Source organism: Galdieria sulphuraria (assembly GCF_000341285.1).
Source record: "Galdieria sulphuraria unplaced genomic scaffold scaf_7, whole genome shotgun sequence".
NCBI lineage: Eukaryota > Rhodophyta > Bangiophyceae > Galdieriales > Galdieriaceae > Galdieria > Galdieria sulphuraria.
The window spans coordinates 40051-61790 of record NW_005178468.1 but is presented as its reverse complement, the minus strand read 5'-3'; the positions used below and the strand labels follow the sequence as shown (position 1 = coordinate 61790).

The 21740-nt window shown below is 39.1% G+C and overlaps 14 protein-coding genes across 14 annotated transcripts; 8 read left to right on the top strand and 6 right to left on the bottom strand.

Moving 5' to 3' along the window:
- The first annotated feature begins 10 nt into the window (after positions 1-10).
- Gasu_11830 (ERO1-like protein beta) lies at positions 11-1672 on the top strand. Its single transcript, XM_005707968.1, has one exon. The coding sequence runs from the start codon at positions 84-86 to the stop codon at positions 1548-1550; it is 1467 nt and encodes a 488-aa protein (XP_005708025.1). The 5' UTR covers positions 11-83; the 3' UTR covers positions 1551-1672.
- A 7-nt stretch (positions 1673-1679) lies between these two features.
- Positions 1680-3050, bottom strand: Gasu_11820 (ribose-phosphate pyrophosphokinase). Its single transcript, XM_005707967.1, has 3 exons — positions 2828-3050; positions 2683-2779; positions 1680-2603 (listed from the first exon to the last, which is right to left on the bottom strand). Exons 1-3 carry the CDS (start codon positions 2921-2923, stop codon positions 1747-1749), a joined length of 1050 nt encoding a protein of 349 aa, XP_005708024.1. The 5' UTR covers positions 2924-3050; the 3' UTR covers positions 1680-1746.
- Positions 3051-3059: 9 nt separating this feature from the next.
- On the bottom strand, positions 3060-4000 carry Gasu_11810 (Rab family, other). Its single transcript, XM_005707966.1, has 2 exons — positions 3873-4000; positions 3060-3819 (listed from the first exon to the last, which is right to left on the bottom strand). Exons 1-2 carry the CDS (start codon positions 3910-3912, stop codon positions 3212-3214), a joined length of 648 nt encoding a protein of 215 aa, XP_005708023.1. The 5' UTR covers positions 3913-4000; the 3' UTR covers positions 3060-3211.
- A 10-nt stretch (positions 4001-4010) lies between these two features.
- On the top strand, positions 4011-5035 carry Gasu_11800 (hydrolase or acyltransferase). The gene has a single exon (XM_005707965.1). The coding sequence runs from the start codon at positions 4017-4019 to the stop codon at positions 5007-5009; it is 993 nt and encodes a 330-aa protein (XP_005708022.1). The 5' UTR covers positions 4011-4016; the 3' UTR covers positions 5010-5035.
- Positions 5036-5040: 5 nt separating this feature from the next.
- On the bottom strand, positions 5041-5610 carry Gasu_11790 (uncharacterized protein). Its single transcript, XM_005707964.1, has 3 exons — positions 5417-5610; positions 5222-5364; positions 5041-5168 (listed from the first exon to the last, which is right to left on the bottom strand). Exons 1-3 carry the CDS (start codon positions 5523-5525, stop codon positions 5091-5093), a joined length of 330 nt encoding a protein of 109 aa, XP_005708021.1. The 5' UTR covers positions 5526-5610; the 3' UTR covers positions 5041-5090.
- Positions 5611-5990: 380 nt separating this feature from the next.
- On the top strand, positions 5991-6555 carry Gasu_11780 (uncharacterized protein). Its single transcript, XM_005707963.1, has one exon. It carries the CDS (start codon positions 6055-6057, stop codon positions 6391-6393), a length of 339 nt encoding a protein of 112 aa, XP_005708020.1. The 5' UTR covers positions 5991-6054; the 3' UTR covers positions 6394-6555.
- An 85-nt stretch (positions 6556-6640) lies between these two features.
- Gasu_11770 (uncharacterized protein) lies at positions 6641-7542 on the top strand. Its single transcript, XM_005707962.1, has one exon. It carries the CDS (start codon positions 6664-6666, stop codon positions 7510-7512), a length of 849 nt encoding a protein of 282 aa, XP_005708019.1. The 5' UTR covers positions 6641-6663; the 3' UTR covers positions 7513-7542.
- Positions 7543-7590: 48 nt separating this feature from the next.
- On the top strand, positions 7591-8235 carry Gasu_11760 (uncharacterized protein). The gene has a single exon (XM_005707961.1). It carries the CDS (start codon positions 7632-7634, stop codon positions 8199-8201), a length of 570 nt encoding a protein of 189 aa, XP_005708018.1. The 5' UTR covers positions 7591-7631; the 3' UTR covers positions 8202-8235.
- A 2-nt stretch (positions 8236-8237) lies between these two features.
- Positions 8238-9070, bottom strand: Gasu_11750 (uncharacterized protein). The gene is made up of 3 exons (XM_005707960.1): positions 8960-9070; positions 8599-8900; positions 8238-8369 (listed from the first exon to the last, which is right to left on the bottom strand). The coding sequence occupies exons 1-3, from the start codon at positions 9019-9021 to the stop codon at positions 8305-8307; spliced, it is 429 nt and encodes a 142-aa protein (XP_005708017.1). The 5' UTR covers positions 9022-9070; the 3' UTR covers positions 8238-8304.
- A 124-nt stretch (positions 9071-9194) lies between these two features.
- Gasu_11740 (uncharacterized protein) lies at positions 9195-10820 on the bottom strand. Its single transcript, XM_005707959.1, has one exon. It carries the CDS (start codon positions 10755-10757, stop codon positions 9402-9404), a length of 1356 nt encoding a protein of 451 aa, XP_005708016.1. The 5' UTR covers positions 10758-10820; the 3' UTR covers positions 9195-9401.
- Positions 10821-11340: 520 nt separating this feature from the next.
- Gasu_11730 (uncharacterized protein) lies at positions 11341-12365 on the top strand. Its single transcript, XM_005707958.1, has one exon. The coding sequence runs from the start codon at positions 11403-11405 to the stop codon at positions 12231-12233; it is 831 nt and encodes a 276-aa protein (XP_005708015.1). The 5' UTR covers positions 11341-11402; the 3' UTR covers positions 12234-12365.
- A 15-nt stretch (positions 12366-12380) lies between these two features.
- Positions 12381-13479, top strand: Gasu_11720 (uncharacterized protein). The gene is made up of 2 exons (XM_005707957.1): positions 12381-12767; positions 12805-13479. The coding sequence occupies exons 1-2, from the start codon at positions 12543-12545 to the stop codon at positions 13327-13329; spliced, it is 750 nt and encodes a 249-aa protein (XP_005708014.1). The 5' UTR covers positions 12381-12542; the 3' UTR covers positions 13330-13479.
- Position 13480: 1 nt separating this feature from the next.
- Gasu_11710 (uncharacterized protein) lies at positions 13481-19905 on the top strand. Its single transcript, XM_005707956.1, has 5 exons — positions 13481-13744; positions 13794-14217; positions 14269-15836; positions 15889-18036; positions 18088-19905. The coding sequence occupies exons 1-5, from the start codon at positions 13495-13497 to the stop codon at positions 19881-19883; spliced, it is 6186 nt and encodes a 2061-aa protein (XP_005708013.1). The 5' UTR covers positions 13481-13494; the 3' UTR covers positions 19884-19905.
- A 4-nt stretch (positions 19906-19909) lies between these two features.
- Gasu_11700 (uncharacterized protein) lies at positions 19910-21620 on the bottom strand. The gene is made up of 2 exons (XM_005707955.1): positions 19999-21620; positions 19910-19946 (listed from the first exon to the last, which is right to left on the bottom strand). The coding sequence occupies exons 1-2, from the start codon at positions 21485-21487 to the stop codon at positions 19936-19938; spliced, it is 1500 nt and encodes a 499-aa protein (XP_005708012.1). The 5' UTR covers positions 21488-21620; the 3' UTR covers positions 19910-19935.
- Between the last annotated feature and the right edge of the window lie 120 nt (positions 21621-21740).

Below are 21740 nucleotides of genomic sequence, written 5' to 3'. Positions count from 1 at the left end.
CTGAAAAAGAAACTTAGAAATGCGCAATTCTTTATTTCCAAAAATTTGGCGCCTCGACATTTTTCATCATAAAACGCGCAAGTATGGAAACTTTGAAACCTAGCAACAAGCCACAGTTTTGGTTAAAGTCACGTTGGTTTCAAGTATTTATTATTTTATTGTGTACAATGTGTATATTGTGTTTGTCGTTGAACCCTGAAACGCTTGCAAAGTTATCACTGGAAGCTTTTCAAGGCAACTCACTCTTAACCCCCAAAGAGTCGGTACAAGATGCACTTTGTGACGTTCATACTTTATATCACGAAAACCAAGTGAAGCTGAATAAGAAGCTTTCAAAGTTGGTGCAGAGAACTTTCTTTCGCATTTTCAAGGTAGACTTGTCAAAGGAATGTCCATTTTGGCCCGATGATGGACAGTGTGCGCTTAGGGACTGTAGTGTTTGTGCTTGTAGTGAGGACGAGGTACCTGTGCTTTGGAGACTTGGAGGTAACCAAGAGACTTCGTCTTTTCTTTTCAAAAGCTCGGTGGCCACTTGTGAGTCCTCTGGTGGAAGAGATGTCTTGAATGATGTAGATAGAAACTTGGGTGATGCACAGTTTCATAAGTGGCGAGAAGAAGATGAAGACGTTTGGATTATTGAAGATAGCGATGACAGTATGATATATGTGGACTTGATTGCCAATCCTGAGAGATATACTGGTTATCAAGGAGTTAGTGCTACTCGAGTATGGAGAGCGATTTATAACGAGAATTGTTTTCTTTTCGCAGATAGCTGTGCTGATCAAGAAGTTTGTTCACTGCAACAACACCATTGTAAAGAACAGCGAGTATTTTATCGACTGATATCAGGAATTCATACTTCTATCAATATGCATATTGCAAAGGAGTATTTATTCAAAACTCGTTGGGGTCCCAATGTCAAATTGTATCAAGAAAGAGTGCGACAATTCCCGGAAAGAGTAGAGAATTTGTATTTTGCGTTTGCTGTAATTCTTCGAGCCATAAGCAAGGCCATGCCTCTTCTGTTACCAGAAGTTTATGATTACCGCACAGGCAATGTGACTGAAGATGAAATAACTTCACAAGTACTGAGAGATGTATTCTCCTGTTCGAAATTATTAACTCCCAACTGCTTAACTTTTGATGAAAGAGAACTTTTTCGAGCACCTGAAGGCATTTTTGTTCAAAAGCAGTTCAAAGAGCATTTTCGAAACATTTCAAGGATTATGGACTGCGTAGGTTGTGAAAAGTGTCGTTTATGGGGAAAACTTCAATTTCTTGGCATTGGAACAGCATTAAAAATACTATTTGATGAGCCACTGTTATCCCTTCAGCATAATGAAGTGAGCTCCTTGTTGAATGTATTGCACAGGCTTTCGACGAGCGTTATGACTGTCGCATATATGGAACGATTGCTTCTTTTTCAAAGAATACGAGAATGGTCGTTTGTGACTTGTTTCATATCGGTCGTTGGTTTTGTTTTTATGTTGTGTTTTAGACGTTCACATTGGGAACGAGAAGAGCTCAACCACAAGATGAAGTCGGTTTAATATCTCAATTTTTTCTGGAGATGGAAATATTTCACATTTCTGTGCAAGTTGCCACATTCATTCATCAAAACTATATAGTTGTGGTTGAGAGGACTCTACAGAATAAATAGGAATATTTTTCTAAAAGAGTTACAAGACAGAATACTCATAGTTTATCCAACATGCGCATATGATAGAAACCCAAATGTCACCTCAATCAATTGTTGAACAAAGTAGAAACCGATTCTTCTCGATGAATTCGATAGATAGCTTCAGCAAAAAGTCTTGCTGCAGAAACAATTCGGAGTTGAGGAAGTTGTTTTTCGGGCGGAACCACGATGGAGTCAGTAACGATCAGAAAGTCAATACAACTACGACGAATTCTTTCGACTGCTGGACCAGATAATACTGGATGAACACAACAAGCGATAACTCTCTTTGCACCGTGTTCCTTTAAAGCGTTGGCAGCTTCCGTTAGTGTACCTGCAGTATCCACAATATCATCGACTATGATACAGTCTCTTCCAGAAACATCGCCAATAATGTGCATAACATGTGCGACATTAGCCGCTGATCGACGTTTATCTATGATTGCCAATGACGCGTTAATTTCCTTTGCTAAAGTACGAGCTCTTTCCATTCCACCAGCATCAGGACTCACTACAACTGGGTCATGTACGCCTCCAAAGTCATTCTCTCTTAAAAACTCAACAAAAGCTGGTACTGCCAAAAGTTGATCAACTGGAATATTGAAAAACCCTTGAATTTGACCAGCATGAAGTTCCAAACCCAATACTCGCGAAGCACCAGCAGTGGATATCAAGTCTGCTACTAACCTAGCTGTGATGGGAACCCTCGGAGCAGCCTTTCTGTCTTGTCTCGCATATCCGAAATAAGGAATCACAGCAGTGATACGCTTGGCAGAGGCTCTTTTCAGGGTATCGATCATAATGAGGAGCTCCATAAGACTATCATTCACTGGAGGAGAAGTTGGCTGAATGATGAACACGTCCTTTCCCCTAACGTTCTCCTTAATGGAAACAAATATCTCCCCATCTGAAAAACGTCGAACATCTTTTTCCCCGACACACAAAGAGAAAAATATCTCAGTCAGTGTTGTGGAATCATCTTTTCAAGGAATGACACAACATACCGGCATCCAGCAGTGGGATGTTCAGAATGCGTGAAATCTCCAACGATAAACTTCTGTTTGCGTTACCACTCAAAAGTCTCAATTCATAGTTGAAGGCCTATACAAGACGTTTCATATACGATAACTTTCCATTCACTCAACGAACCCTGTCAAGTCGTTCTTCTATTTCTTTGTGAACATCTATTCCATTTAAAGTGGTAGACCCTTCTGTGCCTTTCTGCAAACGCTTGTCAGGTTCCATGGTTTCTATGACAACCGTTATCAATCGATCGTCGTGTAAGAAAGTGAATCAATAATGACAATCTATAGAAAATGGCTCTGTCAAACTCTCAAGTTTCTTTGAGGTACGTTTTATGATATGCAAAGTAAAGCATTCATTAGAAAATCATATCAACATGAATCACAATGACAACCATTCAACAACTACTATAGAACAAAGAAAGTTTACCATCTAAAACATTCTACTCAAAAACAGCTTATTTATTTTGAAAGTTCTGTAGTAGCAGACTTTCGCAAAAATAAAATTAAACTAGGAACAACATTTCTTCTTATGGGTGCCTTTGTCTTCAGCTGGATCTCTCACTACCACACTTTCTCCCAACGCTGGTTTAAAAGAAGGATTCTTTTCGTTCGTAAGAGCCTTTTTATGCACAATTCGATAAATTTCCGTCAATAACTGAGTAAAAGCTTGTTCCACATTCGTAGCATCCAAAGCAGAAGTTTCAATAAATGACAAAGAATGCTTCTCCGCAAACTCTTTTCCTTCTTCCGTGCTTACAGCTCTCAGGTGTTTCAAATCTGACTTGTTTCCTACTAACATAATCACGATGTTACTATCAGCATGGTCACGGAGTTCTTTTAGCCACTTTTCTACACCAATGAAAGATTCCTTCTTCGAAATATCGTATACGAGAAGTGCTCCAACGGCACCTCTATAATAGGCAGAGGTGATGGCACGGTAACGTTCTTGACCAGCAGTGTCCCATATTTGTGCTTTGATTGTCTTCCCTTCTGTTTGAACACTTTTCGTGGCAAACTCTACCCCTATCGTTGACTTGGACTCGAGATTAAACTCGTTGCGCGTAAAACGAGAGAGAAGGTTTGACTTGCCAACCCCAGAATCTCCAATAAGAACAACTAAAGTTCGGATATCAAACAAGCATTATACTTTTTCCATTATTCACACTTACTTTTGAACAAATAGTCGTATTCGTCGTCGCTTCTTGCCATGAACCGAATAAAATAGGACTAAAGAGACAACACACAACTCCACAAACTTTTAATAGGAATGGGAAAATGAAGAAAGCACTTGTGAAATTTTTTGGCGCTTTTCCATGAAGACACTCTTTATTACTTGTTATTATTATAATGATAGATATAGTTGGATTGCTCACAAGAGAAAAAACTCTCAAAACACTGCTATACCTCGTACTCTGGAGCCTTGGAAGGTCCCCATTGTTCGTTCAAGGCGTCCCTGTTGCTTTCGTTTGAGATGGGTATGTTTGGAAAACGCTTCTACCACAGAGACTGTACTTGGTCAAGGTAAAAACCAAATATTTCGTAAAGGAGAAGATAAAATAGCATATGACTACTTCCCTGGTGAGCTTCCTACAGTGTTATTCTTACCAGGCTTGTCTATGAATCGGCATAGTGCCAAGGGAAATGCCCTAGAAGTGGCTTGTAAAATTCAAAAAAGAGCATATTTAAGTGCAGATTATTATGGAATAGGTCGTTCTTCGGGGGATATACGTGATGGTACGGTTTCCCGTTGGACGGAAGACACAGTGGACTTGATGGACCATCTAATTCCTGAAGGTCCAGTAGTATTGGTTGGTGCTGGTGTTGGTGGTTGGGTGGCACTTCACGTTACACTAAGAAGACCACAAAGAATTGCTGGTATCGTGGGTGTAGCACCTGATCCGGATTTCACTCAGGACGTCTTATGGCCAAAACTGTCGGACGAAGTGAAAAATATTATCATGAAAGAAGGTCTATATGAACTACCTTGGGGATATAGGACTTACCCCATTTCGAGAAATCTTATCGAAGATGGAAAGAAGATGTGTTTGTTGCAGGGTTCGAGTGGATCCATCGAAATAGACTGTCCAGTTCGGATTATTCATGGACTGAATGACGAAGAGATTCCTCCACAAAGAGCACTTCGTTTGGCAGACCGATTGCGTAGTCAAGATATTGTTATTAGCTTTGTCAAGTCAGGAGGACACACTTTGGAAACGGAAGACGACTTTCAGAGAATGATAAGCAGCGTTGTTGAACTTTGTAAAAAGTCTTATACCTATGATCTATCTTCACCTCAAAGTGGTTAAGTAATTGCAGACAAGCAAAATAAAAATGGGATTTCTTCAAACTATTTTTACTATGAATAACACGAGAACAAGGAAACAACCTTAATCTTGCTCGCTTCTTCTAACTCGATCGTAAGGGGTTCCAATAAGTGGCTCGTTTCCCCAAGGAAAGCGAGGTTCCTTGCTGTTCTTTAGAAAACCAATTTTCAAAAGTAGTTATTAAGACCACTCACCTTGACCTTTCTATCGATGAAAGGATACTCTGGAGGAATATAAACTTCGTGATGCTCCAATTCCTTTGGAAATAAGTAGGCAGCTACTCCTGCAACTACCAAACCAAAAGCAAGCGAAAATCTTTTCCATTTTTTGGCTTCCTCTAGAAACAAGCTTTACGAGTCGATATATGCCAAAGGTTTACTACTACTTACGTGAGTGGTGTTCCTTTGGAAATGAAGCTGCTTTGTCAAACCCTGGTGGAAGTTTCCTTACAGTACTCGAAGCGGTTGAAAATAATCTGTAGGAGTTCCGAATAGTCATCGGAAAGGACCAGGAGCCTCAAGAAAAAATGAACCAAGTGAAATGAATGGGGGAAATGAAGATATGATCAAAAAGATTGCTTTCAGAAGACTTGCTGTTTACACGACTATATTTTTACATAGCTTTATAAATGTTATAAGATAGCACGAAAACAACACACAAATACTTTACAATCTACTATTCAAATGTATTTTTATACTCAAGACTACGTAGTTTTTAACAAGTTGAATTCAATATTCTTCACATTTCATACGGGTAACCACACTTTTAGGTTTTCCAGGACGATGTCTAAACTCCCTTTCATCACAAGGATACTTTTTATAACCTTATTGTTGTTGACTTTTTCCAGACACCCATTCACATGAAGGCGCGGAAATCAATCTTTTCTAGAAATCGAAAGTAGATATTCTGGCTCTCTTTGGAAACTTCTATCGAGTTTACATGCAATCATCAGCTCAATAGTCATTCTGTACAAAATTTTTATTCATCATTTGTTGTTGCTGAGCTTTGTAGAGAAATAGTGTGTGTAATGGCAAAAGCTGTAAGAATTGGTGCTGAAGGATATAAACTGAAGCTGGATGGTGCAGTGCAAGAGATAGATGGAAGGTCGGTAGTTCTGGTTGACGTGGATAGTATCACACCTCTTATGTTTGGAGGAAGTATGAAGGAGAAAGCTAAGCTGTTGGACGCCAAGTTTTTAAGGAAATATTATGAGGAGAACAAGGACTTTTTCTTCTTGTCAACCAGGGAGGAAAAGAAAATGTTTGTGACCTTGCAACTCGCAAGAGAATATGCAGAGTTGGTCGATGACCAATTCTTAAGAGGCTTCTTCGAGAAGGCACTGGAGTCTGCACAGAAGGCTTTTTAGATATTTGGTGTGTGATAGTTTCATTGTCTGTAATATCAACCGAGTCAGAAACAACGGCTTGGTATTTGTGGATATGTGGTAGTGTTGTGGAAGTCTGATGGGTTACCAACGGCTTTCTTGAGTAAATAAATGCTTTTGATTGTTGACAGATTTTATGAAAGAACGAAGTGATGTCCCCTCAATTAGTTAATATGTTTTGCGCGCAACCGAGACATTGGATGATGGGCAGGGATATTCTCCATGTTCAAGAAATTGTTATTGGTTTGAACCATGGCACTGAAACTAATTATTTTCCTGTTTACTTTACATTATGTTGTATTATGTTTTGCCTTGTCTAATGGCACATCAACCAGCTATTTTTGTGCTTCTTCTTCCTCTGGAGTGGTAGTAAGTTATGAATGGGTAGAAAAGGATAAAGGAATACTTTCTTGGGTTATGAACAATACAGCAAACACTGTTTCCACTTTTATCCTAGTCCGAGGAGCTATTTATCAGGACACAGAACTTATTGGACCGTATGCTTTTGGAGCAGCATATTATCCAGCCTATATATACAATGGTTTGGCCCAATATTTTCAAGGTCCTCCAGTAACTTTACAAGAATATCAGTCTTCAGGAGCAACTCCTCTTGGAATGGTCCAGCTTGATTCTCAGCAGTTCTGGACAAGTTTTGTTTTTACGTTATCTCCAGGTCAAATATTTCGAATTGAGGAAGCTGGATATCTTTATAATGGTGATGTCTTGATTCCGGAATGTCAAGGAGTTTATGAACTAAGCTATCAAGGGACATTCAATTTTCAAATAAGTTATTCGATTGCTGAACAATGTCAAGCATTTGATGATGTACAACCATGTCCTCCTTCTCCCTTTTCAATGGGAAGTGCTGTTTACAGCGTACCTTCATCCTCTGTTGTTAGCTCGATGTTTTTACCTAGTTTGGACGATCGTTTTCAGATGACTTTTTGCACTTCGGATGCCCTATTCTCTCTAGCCTCGCGTCGTAAAGCAATTCCCAAGTCTACTGATCAAAGAGAGAGTTCTGCGTTGTATCGAAAGGAGAAATGTAGGACTAGTCATCTAGGATCATATCATAGAAATCCTATCTTGCTCATTCGTTGAACTCTTTTGTATAAACGAAAACGTGATCAGATATAGTCTCAATATATATATATATATATATATATTTTGTGTATGTTACATATTCTACAACAGATCATCAAAGGCGATGATGGTTTGGTATGAAAGGGGGGATATTGTGGTGGTTTGGTAGTTGTCAGTTTACAACCAAGTTTCAACATATTTCACGATATTTATATGGTCAGTCCAATAAAGACCGCTTAAGGAAGTTTCTGGATGAAATTGAAAACCACGATAACGTCAAGTTAATCCACAACGAAGGAAAGAAGGATGTACCAACTATCCCAACCGAGATGAAAAGAACACAGTCTTTCGTTCGTCACAAGTTGGAACAGTTAGAAGTCCAACAACTGATTGAGTTTCTTCATGGTATGAATGCAGTGAATCCTTGTGTTCTTGATGTGAGAGGAAAGAGTAGTTTTGCTGATTATCTGATCATCTCGAGTGGTAGAAACAGTTCCCATATTTCTTTTATGACTCGTAAGTTGGCAAAGGAAATAGCAGCTATATCACCTGGTCATCGGAGACCTTTGGTTTATGGCAGAGAACGGTCAGATTGGATTGCTGTAGATATTGACCGTATTGTGGTGCATTGTATGTTACAAGAAACCAGGGAATGGTATCAGATTGAACAACTTTGGTTGGATGAGACAAATGAGGATAGCCAATGATACTGTTTTTGGATACTTTATCTTATTGAAAACAGGATATAAAAGCCTTCTTTTATTTCTCTACTAGCTGATAGAGATATATATATATCATGAAGAACAATACCTAGTGAAGTATTTTGCCATTGTTATGCGCTACTATACTCAAACGAATCCTCTTACAGAACGTTCCTACATGCGAATATTAGCTCTGATAGAAGAGAATGGCATTCCATTGGATTCTGATTGCCGTATATCGGAAGCCAGCTTACAGCGAGAGAGAGAACATGCCATCCTCGGGATATCCCATGTGCAAACCGCAATAAAGTAGTCACCGAATTTCCTACTAGATGCATGAGAGGATGGACAGTAACTCAAGCCTGTAAACGATGTCCTTCCTTCAGCAGTATTTAATACTTACCGTCGCTATCTATACCTAACACTGCCAAAGACTTTGCCAAAGGTACTGCTCCTTCGACTGTCTCCAAACAAGCAAGACCTTTTGTCGAAGAGTCAGCGGCAGCGGTGGCAAGTGAAGCTCGACCGGAATCCCGAACAATACAATTATTTTTGGAGATGGTTTCCGAGATACTTGGACTCCTTTTTGAAATATGACGACAAGAGAACCTTTGTTGGGTATAATCTTGGATAGCCAACCAGGTTCGATCACAAGAGGTTGACTTTGAACGAATAGGTCGTTTTCCCAAACCTTGACGGGCTATCCTAATCATAGTCGTGGTGGTGTGAATAGCTAGAAGGATATGAAAGCTTGTTCTAGTTACCTCGTCTTATTCGTAATATGTCTGGTCATACGAAAACTGCTTCGAATCCAACTACTTGCCATGACAAGTTGTCGTCTTGTTTCCCAATTCGCTTCAATGTAAGTCAATGTGAAATTATTCTCTCTCTTTTCTTTTATGGGAGTCACATTTTAGACTAGTATATCTCCAACCATTTCTTCCAATAGAAATATACTCAAAAGATTCCAATATTCTTGTTGCCAGATAGTCGACCATTTCTCTCTAGGAATATTTTATATATATGTATATATATATATGTATGTCTATGAAAACTTGTCCTATAAATGTCTCCTAAACCAAACAAGCAATAGCACAATCATATATCTAAACCCTGACTCTACTTTTCAAAAGAGTCCATCCCTACTAACTCTACATATCTTGAAACAGATATCAACGAAATGATTTAAAGGAAAAGACTTTCTCCTCAAGTCACATAAAACGAAGATGAGAAATAATTATTGGCTGAAAAATCTACCAAAACATCCAAATCATCGTTCAATAAGCTCAACTCCTCTTCACTTAACTCTAAAGCTGCATCTTCATCACCTTTGGAAGTTTTCATTCCTTTAGAATGATCCAACACAAATATATCCTCCATAAAAGGAACTCTTTCCCATAAACCATCCGAAAGATTAGCTTCCAATTCAGTTGGCTTTTTATAAAAAAGGTCGTCATTCAAAAAAGTAGCCAAATCCTTTGTGTAGTCTGAAAATACAGAATCTACAAACAATGCCATCTCCTCTTCTTTCGAATCTCTGACAATCACAATATCCTTACTTTCTTCTGGAGTTTCTACCATCATAACCTCCTTATTATTGTCCATCGTGCCACTTTTTATTTCTTCCTTATCCACAGAAACAACGCAAGGTTCACTAGCACGAGTCGCTGATTGAGATGAAACTCTTCTCATCTTTCTAGAATCTCTTGTCAAGCGCAACTGTTTCGATTTCTGTCTCTTTCGCTCCAAAAACTCCTTGTCTTGTCCATTGTAAACTTCACATTCTGGATGCTTCTGCAAATAATTTTCCAAATTCTTCCAAAGAGGTGCAGCGTTCCCAGCAATCTTTCTTTTCTCTACACGATTCCAAATAGAAACATGTCCTCCTCCAGTTGCATGTGAAACTGTCGAATTTTTCGTCTTTATATCCGAAAATCCTGTTTCAGGATCCTCTAACATATCTTGTCCTGAATAGATTTCACATTCAGGATGTTTTTCAAAGTATTTTTTTAAATTCTTAGCTAAGGGTGCAGCATTTCCTGCAATCTTTCTGCGTTCTACACAATTCCAAATAGTTACATGTTCACCATCTTCGAAATCTTCCAGTCTTCTTTTCGTCCTAACGACCGTTGTTGAACTCTCTGAAGTATTCCATGAAATTTCCTGTTCTTCCGAATCTAATGAGGAAAAGGACAACCTTGATTCTTCACTACTAGTACTATTGGAACTGATCGAGTCTTCATCATAATATGTTGCAGATATCTCGTCTTCATCACTAGAGCTAGTAGTTGAACGACTCTTCTTATTTGTGAAACGGTGGTTGGAACGAAAAGTTGTCTTTCTACTAGTGCCCCTTGTGGTCTTCTTCCTTCCTTCCTTGCTGTCTTCTTCAAAAAGTTCTTCTGTGACTCTATTATTATGTGAACTTGTATTTTTCTTAAGATGATGGGAAGCATGGGTTAAGTCAAGAACGACAGGCCTGGATAGCTGAGTAGATAAGTTACTATCTTCACTATCGTTGAAAGAGGGTCGACTTTGACGTGAAAGATTTCTCAACTTCATCGTCTCAAACAAGCAACAAAACTTCTATTGTCGGCAATTTTGTCGAGCGTATACAGCTCAATGTGTTCTTCAAAGAAACAGTTGTCCAGTATCTAAACACGGAACAAAGTACACAATCCCAAAGAGCTACAAGGCAATTGTATCTACAAGACACTGAGATCTCTAGAATAATAGCAATATTTTTCTATATATAGGTTGTAACGAAATTATTTGCCTTTCAACACGATGTCTTGTACCCTGGAACAGTTGTCGGTGGTCGGTACACACTTCGATAGAATGGATGATAAGATGGAGGGGTCCCTTTCCTTGTGCGTGTGAATAGGCTCAGGAAATTAACCAATCAAATCGATCCTTCCTCCAGAAAACCGCCGCCGAAGTAAATAGAGGGAATGACTGTTCGACGGGACATTCACACACGTGGGAGGAAAAGTTCTGTTACGGATCTTCCAACAAAGAGATAAAGAGAGAGAGAGAGAGAGAGAGAGAGGAAGATCTCAATACCAATGAGAAGATTTCATACACACTAATGCATAGGGACTAGAAAAGGCACCCTGGTTGTGTTACTCTCCATCATCTGGTGAAGTTTGATTCTTTATTCTTCGATCCATTTGGGAATTCTCTTATTAGTGCAGGTTTTTTAGAGCAATGACCTCGCAACACGGTAAAAAGGAGCAGTCTGAGAGACATCCTAAAATAGTGGTAGAAGAAGTTGACGAAAATTCTGAAGACGTGTTGAGGACAAAGCCTAATGAGCAAGTAACTGCCACAGTTGAAGAACCACAGGAAGTAATAGAACAACGTTCCCATAATGACTGGACTGACCCAGCAGAAGACGAAAGCCATCAAGTGGAAATACTTCAGAGGAAAAAAAGACGAGACTCAACAATAAGGCAACCCTTTTCAGAGAATAGTTCTGCGGGACGTTGCAAAAAGTTGCGTAGTAGAGAAAGTAGCTTTTTTATGGGAGAACCATTTGGACAGTTGGAGTCTTTTTTTGGTGGTTTTGGTCCGTTATGGAAGGGTTTTGATTCGTTTGACTCATTGTTATCTGGAATGAGTCCTTTGGGCAGTGGTGGTGATCTTTTTGGTGACGATATCTGGGGAAGTGATAACGTTCAGATGTACAGTTATTCTTCTTATCAGTCTATTGGTCCAGATGGTCGACTACGGGAGCAGAAGACCAGTTCCAAGCGCGTAGGTGACTTGAAAGAGACCACACGTATGGAGCGGGATACGCAAGAGGGAAAAGAGGAAGTTTCATATAGCAGAGAGAAGGGTGACCGCGGAAAGGAAGCAAGACAAAGAAGAGACAAAAGTGGCAAAATATTCAAAGAGGACAAATATTATAATATGACTCCAGAGGAAGCTGAACAGTTTGAGCAAGAGTGGAAGACATTTGCTGGAAATAACCATAGGAACTTGAGTCGCTCACGTGACGGACGTGCTTTAGGTTATCGACCCAATAAAATGGAATAGACTTTGACAGCCAAACTTTGCTATAGAAAGAAAGCAAACAAACTGGAGATGCATTTGTGAAGTTTGAATGTGTTTTCATTGCAATCATGGCATTATGATAGATTCAGTTGAGCAGCATTCTGAATGTTTTTGAAAGCTCTCTCTTGGATGCCTATTGTATTAACATCGAATTGCGTATCAGAACAAGCCAAGCAACACGATGAGTTAAAATTAGCACTAAGGATGTTTTTGTCAATCTCTCGAAACAAGAATCCGAAAAATCTCACAATATCATTCAAAAATGATCAAAGTCCAATTGTTCGTTTTTGAATGGCCTGTCAAAGTGGCGGGTCGGCAAACGATGAAAAAGAAAGTATTATTGCTCTCGCTTTGAATATAGTAAAAGGAGGAGACCTGAACACACTAACCATCCGAAAAGTGAAGGAACTTCTTAAAGAACAAATTGATGTTGAAGATTCTTATGACGAACAGCTTACTGAGCTTGTAAAAGTTGCCATCGATAGACATGTCACTAGTTTACAAGAGTCAGGATTGGTCAAAGTCCGAAACGAGAATTCCACTCAAGTAGTAGAGCAACCAAAAAAAAAGAGGAAAGCCACGTACTAAGAACGAAGAATTCAGTGGTCCAGCTGTTGAAAACATCTATCATCGGTTGACCAAAGTCTGTCGCCAACTAGGTATTGGTCTTCCTATAAACAAACTGAAAGGTATTGAAGAAGAAAGCGAAAAGATAGAGATTGTCAAAGAATATTTGAAAAAAAAGGGAGTGAAGAGGGATCCTCTCTTGCTTACTGAGAAGCAACTGAAATCTTTACGAGCCAAATTAGAACGTGAAAAAGAGTTAGAAAGTTTGGATACTAGCAATATCTTAAAAGATTCTAGTAAGAGGAAAAGAACAGGAGTATCCTTGGGAAGCACGGTGATCCAAAAGGATACTAGTAGCCACTCGATAGACGACGAAGAGGTAGAAGAAGACGAAGACATCAATAGTTCTTCACAAGAGGAACACCGAGAAGATTCTTTGGATTCGAAGCCTTATTCTAGTAAAAGAAAAAGACACAAAACCGTACAAGTTAGTGACGAAGAATCTGTTTGACAACCAGTGTCGGCGCTTATCAATTATATGATAGAATCTTTCACCTATTTTTGATAACAGCTAACTGAACTTTATCATTCGTGTCTTGTATTTAGTTTGTAGAGTTTTTCATAACTGAAAATCATTTCAAGTAAAATACGATTGCTCGAGAATTGAGCAAAGGGGATGTCCTCTGATGAGTCGTATGAAGCAACCCTATCCGATCCTAAACTTAAGGCAAAGTTTAGAACTTTTAAAACAGAGCTTGGTTCTATCTTAGCTTCTTTTAAGAGAGCAGAAGACTGGGCTGACTTGATTCGAGACTTGCAACGACTTGGAAGACTGCTTCAAAAGTTTCAAGACTTGCCTCTACTTCCACATAAGCTCCAAGTTGCCAAAAGACTGGCGCAATGTCTTTCAAAGTCACTTCCGAGTGGTAAGTGGTTGGAATAACGTTGAAAATGCTTCTATAACTTTTTGAATAGGAGTTCACCTCAAGGCACTGGAAGTTTATGACATTATATTTAGTAGATTTCACTTAGCTTTGTCACTTCGGGATATGCACTTGTTTGGGTTGGGCATATTTCCTCTTTATCCAGTAGCCTCAACAACCACACGTCCCTTGCTGTTGCAATTGTTTGAAAAATATTTTGTAAACTTATCAGAAGATTTCGTGGTTAGTTTATTGCAAGGTCTCTTTGCTTCCATTCTTCCTGGAATGGATGATGAGTCGGGAGAACTATATGTCAGGCTGATAAACCTACTTGATGTTATTCGAAGTCGTCTTTCCAATGATGTCCTTTTTTTCCAAATATTTTGGCGCACAATAAGTGATTTTCGTGAGTGTCGTTTGAATGCTTTAAACTATCTTCAGCTTAAAGCAGGACAGCTTTCTATCATTGAATCTTGGTAAGTTGGATATTCGTTCGTTAAAATGAAAAGCTTCTGATATTGTTTTAGTATTGATATTGTCAAACCTGCCATAATATTATGTCTTGAGGATACTCATATCCTAGTTCAAAGAGCCATTTTGGATTTTCTCAGTTCGTATATTCCCATTTCAACTGTAGAAAGTGTCTTTAAAGACGACAGTGTAGCTTTGGTTCAGAAAGTTCTCAGTTGTCTTTTGCAGCGAGACCCGTCTATCACCAAAAGAGTCTTAGCTTGGGTTTTGGAAGAAAAGGATGAGTTTTCTTCGATTGTGGAAGAGAAGGATTCTACAATGGAAATGAAGAATACTGTGGAGCTTATCGTTGCTGCCTTGAAAGGATATTTACAGATTCCAAGTAACCGAAGAGACTGCAGTTGGGACGTTTTGATCATTGTCCACTCATTATTTGAGCGACAACAATTGCAAAGTAGATTGAAGGATAAAATTGCAATGGAGCTACTTGACTATGGTTTTAGTTGTCTGCAAGTACTTCATATCAATCGGAAATCCGCGGACTTTGCACGTCTAGAGTCATCATATTCGGAAAATGTTAAAACAGTTGGTAGTTCTAAAAGGACTCTTGACTTGGCCAAGTCTTATTCATCCAGTTCTCACGAAATGGAGCGACTGTTTGTGGAATTGTTGAGTGGTGCTTGCTATACGCCACTCTTGTCAATGATTGAAGAGCTTCTTGAATCGAATGTAGAACAGTTGCCTTGTTTAAGATGGCAAGCATTCTCATATGTCTTGGAGCTGCCAGTAAGTAAACAAGAGAACCTAACAGGTTGGTGTATAAGAGTTATGCAACATACCTCAAAATTTATGAGAGAATGTTGTTTGAACTGTCATGAACAGTTTTGGGTTTGGAAACATCACAAAGCTGTATGGGACTTTTTTAGTCGAAGTTTAATTTTATATCTCTCAAGTTTGGATGGAGAGTTGCGACGAGATAAACATTTCAATGAGTTCAATTCAATTGCAGTGGATTTCATTCACTCCATGAAAATTTGGATAAGGGAGACACTTCTTTCTCAGTCATCACTATCTTCTCATTTTTCGGAAGGAATCTTGTGCTCGGAATCGGGACAAGATATGGCTAACTTTGAAAAATTTCTCTTGCAGATAGGTTCCACTTTGCGTTTGTTGTACTCTTCATTGCAGTCGAAGCGGTTGTGTGATGAACTATTGAAACTTGCGCAGCAGCAGAGTTTATCTTCTCAGTTTACGATTGCCTATTGTGGAGTTTACCAGTTCGTAGAATTATTTACTTTTTATAGGAGTTTTATGGATTCGAGTGACTCTAGAGGACAAGCTTCAGCTTCTATGGAAGAAAAGCCTTGCGATAATACAGAAAATGAGTCTCAAATGAAATCAGAAACTACTCTAGAACACTTTATCTCCCCTGTATTGTTGTATTGGTGGAGTCTTTTGCATCCATCAGCTGAAAATTGTTGTATCCGAGTAGCACAAGTATGGTTTTCTTTACAAAAGTGCTTTCCTGTGTTAGCACAAAGAATCATTTGCAAACAATTGAACACTCGATCGAGCGTAGAGAGATTGAAAAATTTGGAATGCTTTGCAATGTTGTGGAAATTGGGTAAGGATTCAGTATTTTCTAATGCAACTCCTGTACTGAAATAGCGAGAAAGTATTGGATTACCAGTTAACTAGCCCCCCACCTTCTATATGTACTTTGGATGCTATTAATCTTTTAAATGACCCGGATGAATCGGTAAAGGCGGCAGCAGTGAATTGGTTATTAGATTGTTTTTGTTACCAGCCAACTAGTATTTTGGATATTTTAACCGAATCTATTCTAGCTTCTAATTTTTACTGGGATAATCATTCGAATTGTATAGTGAATATAGAAGATGCTCCTCGGGCACGATATGGATTGCTTCAACTGAATAACGTGATCAACACAGTTTCCTCTTATCGATATGCCTTATTGGAAAGAGATGCCTTAATATTTACTCGGTTACAGTCATCTCATTTTATTGTTAGTCGTTTGTCTTCTGTGTTTTTAAGTAATGATGTCAGACAACAAATGGAAGAGACATCACAAGCTTTTCCTTTATCGACGAGAAGTAGAAGGAGTCGAGACCAACAACAAGAAACTTTAGACCGAAGTACAGAAAAATTATTTCCTGGTTCTTTATTTCCTCCTTCAGAATATTATCATGTGATTGCGCTTATTTCTCTTAGTTTTTTACAAAGTGACTTACAAAGTAACTTATCGCAACGATGGGAACAGCAGACCAAGTGGGATGCTGTAGACTTGTTGCCCTATATTGACGATTTCTGTCTGTTAAAATACCAAAACAAAGAAGATTGGATGATCACCTTTACTGGTTCTGAGGATCCTTTTCCATTTTTCTCTTCGATGTATAACAATGCCGCTAATGTACTATGGAACTTGTTGGAGTTTATTCAAACGATGCCTGAAATGGGTAGAGAGTTATCATTGAATATTTACCCATCAGTATTGATAGCACTAGATAAAGCCGTCAAGAGAAGAGACGAGTCTTTGCAAAGAATTTTGTTGGAAATTCTGGAAAGAATGATGTTTTATCAAGGAGCAAGTTGGGGAGTTCCAGAGTCTCTTCACTTTCAACAAGTACATGCAAATGCAGTATCGAATGTTATTGCATCAGAAACTTCTTTTCCATGGATGGAACGTCATTCTTTATTTCAATCATGTTATTTGCAAGGAATCCGTCAAAGTTTGAGTGAAACTAACGGAAATGCGATTGTATTGGCTCGAAAGTGGATACAGTTCACAGAAGATATTGTACATGTTACTCAGTATACTTTGCCATTTCTTGTAGAAACATTTGTAACTATAGTTGGGGAACAATTGGAAAGCTTATTCACTATGAATAGGAACCAGCAAGTTGAAGAACGAGTGCTGGAGCGACTAGTTTTACTTATTAGTGGCTTATATAATGTGCTCAAAAGAGTATTTCAAATACATCGGCAAGCAGTCAAGGATGGTACCTTGCCGTCAATATGGACAAATGAGAATGTAACTTGGAGAAGTCCACCTTCTAGCGATCTAAGAACTTTTCAGATAAGTAGTCAACAGTCCCAATCTGCTAGATCGGTTCTTGTTTCTAGTTTGAATCCTTTTCGGCTAATCAATGATTTGGTAAAAGATGTATGGGGAAAGGAGAGTTTGGAGCAAGCCGAGAAAACGATTGATCCTCGACAGGAAGTCATTCGTCGACTGGTCCTAAATCAATTGGATGAGTTGATTGCTTGGTTAGTAGATAGCTGGTTACGACCTTGGTTAAGTCTTTCAGAACGAGAAGATGAGGAAACTTCACGTCTTCAGTTGTTACCAAAATATTTTTCTCAACATCGGACCTGGTGTATCCATATAGTGGATTTATTATTTCGTAAACATCCGGTGGATACTTTGGCTGCGATAACTGTTTTCTGGGAGGATCGTATCCTACAATCCTCTTCACATGATGGGACCCAGTACAGAAATGAAGACGAGTCTTATCAAGATGATAAGCGTGTTTCGTCAAGAAGTAATTATCCCTCTGCTGAAATCTTATTTGAATTGCTTCATGCCACAGATGTAGTAACACCTGAGCTTGTTCTATCCAGTTGTTCTGAGTTGGCAGCAGCAACAGTTGTATATTTATCTAAAGAAGCTTTGGGAACTTCCCGTAATCCTAGTGCAACAAGTGATTCTGCAAGTTACCCATCGCATTCCTCCTTTGAAGATGAACTGGAAAGCTGGATACTTAGTATTGTTCCACCCAAATTGGATAAATCTTCATTATTAGGTAAGAAAGGATAACCGTTTGCATGTTGACATGAATGAAATATCTCTTCAGTCGTTCGTTTATCTTCTTTTTTAGCACAAGGTTCCACAAGTACCTTATTTTGTTCCAATGAATTTTTCCAAAATGTTTCTCCAGAGCGATGTATGATATCTTTACTATCTTTCATGGAATGGTATATTTCTAGTTGTAGTGAACCAGGTGAAAATAGTGCCGATTTACTGTCAACATGGCCATATATTTCCTACTGTCTTCGAGATATTTTGAATATTTGTAGCGAGAGACCTATCGTATTTTTTATCGCTTTAAGGCTTTTGGCTGCATTTATAGTGCGTGTTTTGTATCCTTTGGTCGACCGCAGTTTCCAAAAAGATTGGACAGAACTCTTTCTATATTTGGTGAAGAATTGTTGTTCCATTGCTGGTGGTTCTATTCAACAACGAACTTCGTTGAACCCCGTTAAAAGCCAGGGCCCCTATTCAGAGTCTGCTTCACAAGTTATCTTAAGAGCCTTTTCAATTCTCTCCATTACTATTGTCCCTGTTTTTGAACTCATTTCGAATTCTAATTCACCTAATTCCTTGTTGACAAGTTCAGGAGATTGGGAGACCAGCATTGGTTTGCCATCAAGTCAACAAATTGTGAATGTCGCGGTTCAAACCATTCGTAGAGTGGGTAATCGACCTACTATGACCTCTCATGAAATGGAATGTGCAGTTGAAGCAGCACGACTGTTAAGCAATTGTTGTTCATATCCTTGGGCAATAAGAGTCATGAGAAAGGAAGTCATGAGTTTATTGGATTCCAACAATATATTCAAACACAAGAACGAGGCGTTTCTAAGAGAATTTGCTCGTGTCATTTGTGTTCTCTTGGTGATGGGAAACACCAGTGGAGAAAGTGTGAATAGCAGTTCTTTCAGTTCAAAAGTAGAAAGTGGTCCATCTTTTTCGGAAAGAATTTTCTTTGAAACCAATAGCAACCACCACCACCATCACTATCATAACAGTCATACTCCTCCTCCTCCTCCACAACCTTCTACTGGTGCTGCTGTTGCTCATAGTCAACTTTCAAATTCAAGTTGGCATTTATTGATGACAAGTTTCCATTCATTTGCGAGTAATAACGCTATTGGCAATGTTCTCTTGAAAACACGTGATGTTGAAAATACTACTTGCTGTCGTATTTTAAGAAGAATTTCGTTCTGCTTTTATGCAGGTGGCAGCAACCAGTTTATTGCACAATTGCCATTGCTGTTGGAAAGATGGAATGAAGCATCAGAAATGTCATCTATCGATGTGCACAAGGAATGTTTATTTGGTATGAGAGTGTTGTTGATTCGGTATAGTGAGCCACATATTGCCATGTTTCGTGTATGGTTACAAATGGAACTATTTCAAATATTCAGTCATCCCAACACTCATCGATCATTGTGGATTGCAGCATTGAGAACCATCGACTATCTTTTATTATTCGGAATGTCTGACTTTATTTTCACCAAAAACTTTTTCCTTTCAGGTGACTTGCAGTCTTCTTCCCATCAAGCCACAGTCGAGATGGGTGATAATGTTTCCATTCCTGTGATTGGAAACTGGTTAAGGAGAATTCCTTCTTGGCAAGAAAAGGCGAAACCTTTTGAAGCAATCATTGATAACCAACTTCGACAAGGACTCCCTATTGACCTGCAAAGTCACACGGAATTCAATGACGACGAAGAAGAAGATTATTTGGTTGCCTTTGCTGTGGCAATAGAGAGAAGAGCAACCGAAACCATTTGGCAAACGATACCTGTTTGTCAAAGAGCCGCAGAAGAATCCGTCGAAAGAGAGTTTCTCGATTCCAAGGCTTGAGTAGCACTCTATTTGAATCGAATGGAAGGGACGTCATAGTACTTCAGTTCTCTCAGATTTTCTCTGTCCACTAAATGATCCAAACGCTCAATAGGTCTTTTAAGGGGACCCAAACTATACATTCCTGTGAGTCGTTTGATACGATACCACCAAAGCGTGGTTACAGGTAATGTCTTTTTCAAGTTTCGACAAAGACTAGGAATCAAAGATTGGCAGAGATTGGAAGGTATGATCATAGGAGGGTCTATAAAACGATAATACAAACCACTGTCCACAATAGCTTTGGTAGCGTCATAACTCCAAACTTCGGCTCCAAAATGGCCATTGACGAATATTCGATATTGAATTCTCTTCGCAGCATCTAAAAGAGAAACCAGATCGACCACCGGAACTTGCCATTTTTCTGCCGCACTCAATAAACGCAACCTTTGTCGTTCCTCTCTTTCTTTTTTCATTCGTTCCAGTACAAGTTTCACATATTTGACATCGGGCTGTGGATCATTACAAAGTTGAACAAACCATAGGAGGTCCCCACAATTGCCACCAATGTGCTTGCAAATGATTTCAAATACTTTCTCATTGCATGTGAAACCAAAAAGTTTCAGGAACGCCTTTGTTTGTGTCCTTCGCAATGGAAATATTTGAAGATGTTCGGATGGAGCAATGGAAGGATGAAGGTCAACATAAGGAAGCGTTTGATGTACCGTGACAACCAAAGGAAGCCGTTTTCCATTTTTGGATCTTCTCAACAGTAACATATCATGAAAATATTCCCGGCTCGCAGCATTTGGATGAGAAGGATCCAGCAAAGACTCAAAATTTCGTAGAATAATGACAACTCGTATCAAAGGCTGTACCAAATGAAGTAAGTCTACTACGAAACAAAACTGATACCAGTTGACTTGGTCTCTCTTGGATGGAGAATCGGAATGACTTTGCTTGGTCAAATAGGGTTGACTGATAGAAAGCAGCGTCTGTACAGCCGAGTGAAAAGGATGACTAGTGGCCATGCTTTTCGAATGTTTCTCAACTTGCCACAAGAATGATTCCTTCTCATCATAGATAGCTGGCACTTTGCTGGCTTCACGAGCAGCAGTGGATTCACTAGTTGCAAGAAAACCGCGAGTCTCCCAACCTCTTTGAAAAGCTTGCAATACTTTCAACGGTGACTCAGAAGAGAGAACTTGGTGACCAAAAACTTTGTTAGCCAGCAACTCGACGACTCCTTGTATGGGATTCGCACTCTCTTTACAGTCTAAATCTATTACTAGTCGGGGTATCTTGGTATCCTCTTCTATCTGCCAGGAATCCTTTCGTTCCATGAATCTTTCAACAGCTTCATCAACGACAGTATTCAGACCAACTCCTGGGGGACCAGAAACCATAAACATTCCATTTCCAGAGGCACTTTGTGTCGTACCATTCAAAAGCAAAGTTTCCTCATTTTTGAATCCTTCACTAAATCTGGCAGATAATATAGCGGAATATTCTGGGCGTGCCAGTTTCGTTTCTGATTGATTGAACGAGTGAACACATCGACGGGAAACCCTTCGCAACGCTTTCGTCGCAACACAGGTCAGCAAAAAAAACTTTGTGGTTGCCATGAAAAGGTGGCTGAGGTGAAGTATTACAAAACGCCTCGTATATGTGTGAGAACAACTCAACGTCTATTCATCAACCCAAGTGAATGAAACCCACAAAATCATTCGTTCTTCCCAATCAAAGCAGTCTCCTACAACTGAAGATATGGCATGGAAAGAATTATCTTTACCCATGAATGCATATTCAACCAAGTGTACATGTAAGAGAAATAAAAACTGTCCGTTCAATGTATATGATATATAAATTGGAGATTAT

Excerpts from the sequence above, each read along its gene's own strand:
- Gasu_11790 (XM_005707964.1), bottom strand. The coding sequence starts at position 5,525 with ATGACTATTCGGAACTCCTACAGATTATTTTCAACCGCTTCGAGTACT. Across the intron at positions 5,365-5,416 it reads TCCAAAGGAACACCACTCAC|AGGAAGCCAAAAAATGGAAA; the intron begins GTAAGTAGTAGT and ends GCTTGTTTCTAG. Across the intron at positions 5,169-5,221 it reads TCATCGATAGAAAGGTCAAG|GAACCTCGCTTTCCTTGGGG; the intron begins GTGAGTGGTCTT and ends AAGAACAGCAAG.
- Gasu_11770 (XM_005707962.1), top strand. The coding sequence starts at position 6,664 with ATGGCACTGAAACTAATTATTTTCCTGTTTACTTTACATTATGTTGTA.
- Gasu_11730 (XM_005707958.1), top strand. The coding sequence starts at position 11,403 with ATGACCTCGCAACACGGTAAAAAGGAGCAGTCTGAGAGACATCCTAAA.
- Gasu_11830 (XM_005707968.1), top strand. The coding sequence starts at position 84 with ATGGAAACTTTGAAACCTAGCAACAAGCCACAGTTTTGGTTAAAGTCA.
- Gasu_11740 (XM_005707959.1), bottom strand. The coding sequence starts at position 10,757 with ATGAAGTTGAGAAATCTTTCACGTCAAAGTCGACCCTCTTTCAACGAT.
- Gasu_11810 (XM_005707966.1), bottom strand. The coding sequence starts at position 3,912 with ATGGCAAGAAGCGACGACGAATACGACTATTTGTTCAAAA. Across the intron at positions 3,820-3,872 it reads ATACGACTATTTGTTCAAAA|TTGTTCTTATTGGAGATTCT; the intron begins GTAAGTGTGAAT and ends TCCGAACTTTAG.
- Gasu_11820 (XM_005707967.1), bottom strand. The coding sequence starts at position 2,923 with ATGGAACCTGACAAGCGTTTGCAGAAAGGCACAGAAGGGTCTACCACT. Across the intron at positions 2,780-2,827 it reads TAGAAGAACGACTTGACAGG|GCCTTCAACTATGAATTGAG; the intron begins GTTCGTTGAGTG and ends CGTCTTGTATAG. Across the intron at positions 2,604-2,682 it reads CATCCCACTGCTGGATGCCG|ATGTTCGACGTTTTTCAGAT; the intron begins GTATGTTGTGTC and ends TCGGGGAAAAAG.
- Gasu_11720 (XM_005707957.1), top strand. The coding sequence starts at position 12,543 with ATGGCCTGTCAAAGTGGCGGGTCGGCAAACGATGAAAAAGAAAGTATT. Across the intron at positions 12,768-12,804 it reads GTTTACAAGAGTCAGGATTG|AGCAACCAAAAAAAAAGAGG; the intron begins GTCAAAGTCCGA and ends CTCAAGTAGTAG.
- Gasu_11710 (XM_005707956.1), top strand. The coding sequence starts at position 13,495 with ATGTCCTCTGATGAGTCGTATGAAGCAACCCTATCCGATCCTAAACTT. Across the intron at positions 14,218-14,268 it reads CTTTCTATCATTGAATCTTG|TATTGATATTGTCAAACCTG; the intron begins GTAAGTTGGATA and ends ATATTGTTTTAG. Across the intron at positions 15,837-15,888 it reads TGCAATGTTGTGGAAATTGG|TATTGGATTACCAGTTAACT; the intron begins GTAAGGATTCAG and ends ATAGCGAGAAAG.
- Gasu_11750 (XM_005707960.1), bottom strand. The coding sequence starts at position 9,021 with ATGGCAAGTAGTTGGATTCGAAGCAGTTTTCGTATGACCAGACATATT. Across the intron at positions 8,901-8,959 it reads CATATTACGAATAAGACGAG|GATAGCCCGTCAAGGTTTGG; the intron begins GTAACTAGAACA and ends GACTATGATTAG. Across the intron at positions 8,370-8,598 it reads GTTAGGTATAGATAGCGACG|GAACGTTCTGTAAGAGGATT; the intron begins GTAAGTATTAAA and ends ATTCGCATGTAG.
- Gasu_11700 (XM_005707955.1), bottom strand. The coding sequence starts at position 21,487 with ATGGCAACCACAAAGTTTTTTTTGCTGACCTGTGTTGCGACGAAAGCG.
- Gasu_11760 (XM_005707961.1), top strand. The coding sequence starts at position 7,632 with ATGAAAGGGGGGATATTGTGGTGGTTTGGTAGTTGTCAGTTTACAACC.
- Gasu_11780 (XM_005707963.1), top strand. The coding sequence starts at position 6,055 with ATGGCAAAAGCTGTAAGAATTGGTGCTGAAGGATATAAACTGAAGCTG.
- Gasu_11800 (XM_005707965.1), top strand. The coding sequence starts at position 4,017 with ATGAAGACACTCTTTATTACTTGTTATTATTATAATGATAGATATAGT.